Source organism: Lactuca serriola, chromosome 7 (assembly GCF_051521515.1).
Source record: "Lactuca serriola cultivar US96UC23 chromosome 7, Lser_US96UC23_V15, whole genome shotgun sequence".
In the NCBI taxonomy this organism is placed as follows: domain Eukaryota; kingdom Viridiplantae; phylum Streptophyta; class Magnoliopsida; order Asterales; family Asteraceae; genus Lactuca; species Lactuca serriola.
The window spans coordinates 68870805-68878414 of NC_136414.1; the positions used below are offsets into that span (position 1 = coordinate 68870805).

The following is a 7610-nucleotide window of genomic DNA, read 5'->3' on the forward strand; positions in this document are numbered from 1 at the left end:
AAACTTAATTTTATAAGTAAAAGTAAAATATTATTTTAATATTAAAATTTAATTTATATATGATTACACTTTAGGTTTAATACTTAATTAACTCACTTTACCAAATTATAATATTATTATTATAAAGAAATTGAAAAGTTATAGGTGTTTTAAATGAATGTGATGAAAGAAAAAAAGAATGGAAGTTTCAAATAATTTATAAGTATATAATGATAATGAAATGATAATGATTACACTTTCATTTTCATTATTACAAAGTACTTCTACATCAGTATGATATTTAATCATCCTTTTATCATACTATTATACTTTCATTTTCCTTATTACAAAGTACTTCTACATCATTTTTTTTATTAGGACACTATATGTAAGATAATCAACCCATTATAATATGGGTAAGTGATTTAAGAGGCAACTTTTATTGGTACATTTTTTAAGTACAATACCTCAACACGAAATAATTTGAAGGCATAAAAACATATAATATACTAAAAATTAAATTAGAATGCCATGATATGTACATTTTGGAAAAGTCATTGATATTTCTTGCATTTAACCCTAAACTAAATGACTAAATGATGAATAAGAGGGAAATTTGTAATTTACTCATACTGAAAGATACTTAATACTATCTTTCTTTAAACTCTCAAACCTAGATAGAATACACTTGTTGCCTAATAAACAAAATCAACTATTTTAAACACCCAAAACCCATACTATCACACTCCTCTTAACATAAATATCAGAAATTACATCGAAATGTAACAAGATCAAACCATAAGTTATCCTTCTTTATATTGTGATTCATAGATCAGTTCCATGTCAGCACAGCCATCTCTTTGAATCTTAAGCATTTGATGGCTACAAATTCTGCATGAAGTGAATTACTTCAATCTCATCTCTAGAATAAAGCTAAAAATTCCCAATATATTTACACATAACATACAAATTTGTGACCATGGATAAATCTACCGAAGTTGAAGTTTCCACACGTGAAAATCATGCTTATGGCTTCTGAGACCTACCGGTTTTTCTCCATCCTTGTATCTCTACAACCAAAATCTCAAATTAAGAAACCAAAAATTATCTCTTAACAAAATAAAAAAATAAAAAATTACCTGTATAATCAATTTTATACCCAACCGAATCCCTAAACCAACTTGGTGTGGGCCCATCAACCTCCATAGACTTAAAAAAATCACGCCGACATAAATAATACGTGTCTGTGCTTAGCTTAAATCTAGAAAGATCCCCCAAAAGACTCTCTTCCCATTCCATGTTATTTTCCATGTCATCATCTTCATTAGCATACACAAGTTTTGCACCACATTCATGCACTTCCAATCCATTTTCCACAATGAAACACACGTTGACTTTATCACCAATGTCTAATAGGTTTCCCATTGACCAATAGCTTAACCATATTGCAACTTCATTGAATTTAGGTTTACCAAATACCATTGGGTTGTAGATTAAATCGAGACCCTTTGTTGTGTTGGTGATTTTAGCGAATATTGGTTGGTTGTGTTGGTGTTTTTCTTCGGTGATTGTGTATTTGAATGTTATGTTGAGGCCTTTGAGAGTTTTTGGAGATGGAGGTATGGTGAAGGATAAGGATGAGGATTGGGAGATGTAGTCGTGTGTTATGTTTGGATTGGTTATGTTTGGGAGAAATGTGCTTGTGATCCCGAATTCATATAACATCTGTGCTACACAAGGTATGGGATTCAGTCATTCGTATGATGGAATCATGGAAGGAATGGAATGAAAAAAACATGTTTGTTTTGCACGAAGGAATGGAATGAGCAATTCCTGAAGGAATGTGATTCTTTCTATTTGTTAATGTTAATTCCATAACAATAATAAAAATGTTTTTCCCCATGGAATGGAATCGACCATCCCTAAAGGAATGTGATTCTTTCCATTTTGTTGATTTTCATCCCTTAATGAAAATTTGCAATATAACCCATTTTATTTAGGGTTTTATGCAGAAAAGTCTCATTATTTTGGGAAATTTTTTCATAAAGTCCTATTTTTTTTTTTGAACAGAAAAATCCCAATTATTTAAGTTTACACGATAATCTGTCATTTTTATTTAAGGACTTTTTCGTTAATTTGGGCAAAATTAAATAATCAGGACTTTTCGATTTAAAAAAAATAGAAACTTTATCAAAAAATTTCCCAAAATAACAGGACTTTTCTACATAAAACCCTTTTATTTATGTAATTTTTATTGATTTCCTTGTTATTATGATTCAATTATAATTTTAATTTCTAGAATAATTTTAATGTAACTTATTGGGGTTTCATGAGTTTTAAATATGTTAAAAAAAATTTCTTTCTAGGTAAAAGTTTGTTAACTATAATTAAAATAATATATAGAATAAGTTCAAATTATATATTGTACTTCGATATAACATTTACACCAAACCAAACATGATCATGGAATGTAATAACTCATTCCATTACCTTTTCTTATTCCATTCCATTCCCTTGTCATTCCATTCCATCAAACCAAACAAAACCCAATTCGTATCTCATGTGTTTGAGAAAAAAAAAAGAACCTGGATATGCCGAGTTCTTCCAGATGTAAGCTGATAATCACCGATTAAAGACACCTCAAGATCTTGATAATCTTTAAGCCACTTCATATGTCCCAAATCCCTTTCATCAATTCTAAAAATTGGCACCAATTTCAAAAGCCCTTCAACTTCCAACAAATTAATACAACCTTCATAATCAAACTCCCTCAATGTAAACCGATGTGATTGAAAACTTATATTCTCCAACAACTCACAACAAGTAGTAAACAACTCTTCTAATGTATTCGGAAGACACTCAATTCTCTTAAGTCTTGAACAAAAACTCAACTCAAGAACCCTTAAACTCTTAAGATGATTGTAATCAGGCAAAAACTCAAACAAATTATTCCCCAAATGCAAATACTGCAACATTGAGTGGATTTGGAAGCTTAATATTGAGTAATCACTAAGCTCAAAGTCAATGTTGCAATTTTTAAGCCATATTCGCTCTAATGAATGTGGAAACTTAAGATTTGAGCCTTTTAAGAGATGTTCACATCCTGTCATGTTTAAAAGAGATAGACTTTTTAAGTCTTCAATGGTGTCACAAACATGAACTAAACTGTAACAGTTCCAAAGAATCAATGTCTCAAGATTAGGAAGTCTGGAGATGTTGCAGATTTTGAGGAGACTATGCGAGTCTTTGAAGTTTAGAATCTTCAATGGTTTAATTACCTGTTTCATAAGTAATAATATTGTTTAGCACCTTCATAAACAAGAAGTTAAAAGGGAAAAAAGTTGACTTATTGACTTTTCAAAAAGAAAATAAGTCTAGAAAAGTGTGTGGCTGGCAAATAAGCACTTTTAAAAGTAGCTTTTCGTTTCATTCAGAAAGTCATTTTTAAAAGGTTGATCTCAAAAAAGACCTTGTATTTTGTGTTTTTTTCTGGATTAAACCTCGAATTTATTTATTTTCCTGAAAATGACCTTGTATTCTTTCATTTTTTCCGAAAAAGCCCTCAACTTTGTATTTTTTTTTCCCGAAAAAAACCCTCAACTTTTTTAGTTTTTCTCGAAAAAAACCTCACATTTTACAATTTTTTTTGGCAAAAAATGACTAAAAGGGCCAAATCGAAAAAAATGAAAAAGTACAAGGTCTTTTTCAGGCAAAAAAATATATTTGAGGTTTAATCTGGAAAAAACAAAACATATAACACCTTTTTTGAGATTGACCCTTTTTACAAAAGTTAAGAGTTTCCTGACTTTTTGAAAAAGCTTATAACTTATTACTTTAAAAAGACAATACTACCCTCGAAACCTACCATTTCTCCCATTCACATCTTAAATAAACTTGGCTACTTCATGAACTATGTAAAAATATTATGTAAGAATATCCTTTTTTGTCATTTTACATATATAATCCAATTCCAAACACTTTTTTAAAAACTCATTTTTGCCACCACATAAAGCTAATAAACAAATTTTGTCAAAAAGTGCTTATTTAGTTAAATAAGAAAAATCCCAAACACCCCCTACTAAAAGTATAAGTAGGAATGAATGTGTACCATGGGTGGTTCAAAGAGCTGCAATCTGCTGTAACTCATGTCTATAGCAACCAAATTTCCCATGAAGAAATCAGAAGGAATTGTTCCTAATTGAAATCCATGCCAACATAACCATCTTAAATCTTCTGGAAAATCATCATATGATCCACTTAATTCCACATAATTGAGCTGAAGCAACTTTAGATTATCCATTTTTGCAAGTGAATCTGCCTCAAATGCTTCTGGCTGAAATTTTATTTGAAAACTGAATTACTTAGCACCTTGTTTTGTTTTGAAGAATTTCCTTAAATGGGTTGACTTTTTGAGATATGTTATATAAGGGTTAATCTCATAAAAGACCTGATATTTTGTGTTTCTTTTTAATGGATTAAACCTTGACTTTATTTTTTCCTGAAAAAGACCTTGAATTTTTTCATTTTTTCTGAAAAAACCCTCAACTTTGTCTTTTTTTTCTGAAAAAAACCCTCAATCTTCCAACTGTTTCCGAGAAAACCCTCATATTTTACAAGTTCTTTTGGGTTAATCTCATAGAAGACCTTATATTTTGTGTTTTTTTCTGGATTAAACCTTGACTTTGTTTTTTCCCTGAGAAAGACCTTGCAATTTTTCATTTTTCTCGATCTAGCCCTGTTAGTCATTTTTTTTTCTGAAAAAACTTGTAACATGTGAGGGGCTTTTTCAGAAAAAACTAAAAAAGTATAGGGTTTTTTCGGAAACAGTTAAAAAGGTTGAGGGTTTTTTTCAGAAAAAAAGACAAAGTTGAGGGTTTTTCTGGAAAAAAATGAAAATTTACAAGGTCTTTTTATGAAAAAAAAAAGTTAAGGTTTAATCTGGAAAAACACAAAATATAAGGTCTATTATGAGATTAACCCATTATATAACTTTAAAACATTGGCTAAAAATAAAAATAGTCAAACAGGTCAAAAGTCAAAATTAAAAGTCAACCCAAGGTGTAGTATCGTAGTCAAATGCATTACCATGGTATCCTTCTCTTCTCTCACTAGTCGCATGTCAAGTGCTAAACCTTCTATAGTTTCTGAACCCTAAAAAGAGAAAGAAAAAACAATGTAACAAAAGAATGTTAGTTGAAAATCAAAATAAAGAGATAAAAAGTAAGTATAAAATGTATACATAAACACCATCTTATTCTCACCTTTCCTTGTCTTAACAAAGTATAAGAGTCATCATTACACCAAATTCTACTCCTTTTTGCAGGATTTAAAGGTGATTCATCAAGCACCATTCTTCTAGCCATATCTATAAACAATCCATGCATCATCAACTTCTTACTTGGTGAAACAGTAAGAAGACATCTTTTAATTAAAGTTACAATCCCAGCTGTTGCACAATAATCAGGCTCCAATATCTTCACCACATAATCTTCATCTTCACCAATAAAGAAACAAGCAATATGCAAAAACAACTCTCTGTAAGTCAAAAATGGCAAATACTCATAGCTCATTCTGAGTATCCCTTGTATTCTGTAATCAGGATCTCTTTCCAACAAATTCAATGTACTTATCCAAAAATCTATGTTGTTTCTTTTTCTTGGATCTTTAGAATTAACAAATAAAGAACCGAGTAGTTTAAGAGCCAATGGATTTCCTGAACAATATTCTGCTGCTTTTGATGCAAGCTCCTTGAAACCTTCCATGGGGATTTTGGATCCAAAAGCATACCAACTTAAAAGCTCTAATGATTCATGTTCGTTTAATAACTCGAGTTTATGCTCTTTACATTTTAAATATGTAGACATAAACCATGTCTGTATAGTTGGAAGCCTACTTGTGATGATAATCTTGCTTTCTGTATTAATCTTTTCAGATCCAAGTAAAGCTTCTAGTTGTTCCTTTTTGTCAATGTCATCAAGAACAATAAGCACGCGTTTCTTTTGTAACACGTTTTCAATCTGACTTTTATACCAAGTAACATCGAGTTCTTTTTTCTTCTCCTCCAAAATATCTGCAAGAAGTTGTTCTTGTAGTGCACATAAACCATAAGGTTGTTCACAGATCTTTCCAATGTCTTCAAGGAAACTACTGCTTTCAAACTTTAACAAGTTGGATTCGTATATATATTTGGCCAGTGTTGTCTTTCCACTTCCTGCTATGCCACAAATTGTAAGAACTTCAGCATCTTGTTTATTTTTCACCCAAAAATTTATAGCTTCAGCTCGTGTGTCCATTCCTGTTAGATGTGGTGGAGTAGAAACTAATTTGAGACGTAGCTTATGGCCAATTGTGCTTACAATATCTGCTATAAACTTTGTTTCAGGCCTGAAACAATGAAAGTGGAAAATCAACATTCAGAATATTTGGCATTTAAACTTGTGAAAAAGTTAGACAAACACTTTTATTATGTGGATTGTGACCAATTACATATTACATATTTGGGAATTGAAATAAAAGTTTGAGTTTCTCTAATGCAAATATATGCTTCAAGTTTAAAAACAGGACTTTCTTAGTTAATAAGTTTTATGGACAAAACTATTGTTAAATGAACTGATGAAGTCCTAAAGTTAATAGCTAAGAAGCCTAAGATAGGACTGTTGCAGTTTTCATTGAATCAAGTTCCTAATAAAGATAAACTTTAGCTCTACATGAATTGGGGAAAAATAAGATACTATTCAATACCTAACAAAAGAAAGAATGGAGTCAAAATTCATACCCAGTAAGAACCTTGCCCTCCAAATTAGCAACCTCCGTAAGGGCTGCCTTCCACCGTTCCACCTTAATTTGGAACCCTTGGACATCGGTGTTGACTTTTAAGGAAAAACTATTTTCTTGTTCTCTAACATGGGAGGGATCAACGTGGTAAAAAACAGGTATAACTATATGATAAAAGGTCTTTCTTCGTTCCATGATCAACACAAGCTCGTCAAGGCACCAGGTTGAATTTGCATAATTTTTTGACAATACAACTATTGAAGCCCTAGATGCTGTGATTGCTCTTTCTATTTCGGGTTTCAGATCTGCAGCGCTATTGATTGAATCATCGTCTCTGAATGTTCTAATTCCTGCTCCCACTAACGCCTCGTAGAGATGATCGGTAAAAGAGAAGCGAGTATCTTCGCCTCTAAAACTTATGAAAACGTCGTACCTGCTGTTATTTGTCGCCGGAGAAGCGATTGTACTGGAGGAAGCAGAAGAAGCCATGGGAAATGGAGAAAGATACCGAAAGTAGAGATTTTTAAATGGTTAGAAATTATGGTCTTCTTCGATCAGATGGAACTTGGAAGAGTACTTGAGTGGTAATGGAAGACTTGGTTGTCCTACGTAATCGCTTTCCTCAACGAACACTCATCGGACAAAACAAGGGTGGAGTGACGTATTTCATTTTGATTAGAGTAAAATGGTCCTATGGTTTAGGTAATTTGTGTGTTTAGTCTTGACAAAAATGTAAAATTGGTCCTTGTGGTTTGTTAAAAATTTTAGATGGGGTCCAAAAAAATTTTGACTTGCATGGAAGATCCAAAATCAAGGTTTTTTTTTAGGTTTTTAGTCCCTGATGCACTTAAAAAGAC

At 31.5% G+C, this 7610-nt stretch overlaps 1 protein-coding gene across 4 annotated transcripts; it reads right to left on the reverse strand.

The window, feature by feature from the left end:
* Positions 1 to 461: 461 nt before the first annotated feature.
* LOC145061274 (disease resistance protein RPV1-like) lies at positions 462 to 7393 on the reverse strand. Of its 4 annotated transcripts, none has more exons than XR_013687159.1 (8): positions 6755 to 7387; positions 5241 to 6363; positions 5065 to 5130; positions 4088 to 4312; positions 2565 to 3257; positions 1119 to 1704; positions 947 to 1049; positions 462 to 870 (listed from the first exon to the last, which is right to left on the reverse strand). XR_013687159.1 is itself a non-coding variant. In XM_079008701.1 (8 exons), exons 1-7 carry the CDS (start codon positions 7240 to 7242, stop codon positions 1006 to 1008), a joined length of 3225 nt encoding a protein of 1074 aa, XP_078864827.1. In that variant the 5' UTR covers positions 7243 to 7387; the 3' UTR covers positions 462 to 870; positions 973 to 1005. The 4 variants fall into 4 exon arrangements, 3 of the variants coding, with proteins under 3 accessions (XP_078864827.1, XP_078864826.1, XP_078864828.1); XM_079008701.1 differs by having other exon boundaries at positions 973 to 1049; XM_079008700.1 differs by having other exon boundaries at positions 462 to 1049.
* Positions 7394 to 7610: the final 217 nt, after the last annotated feature.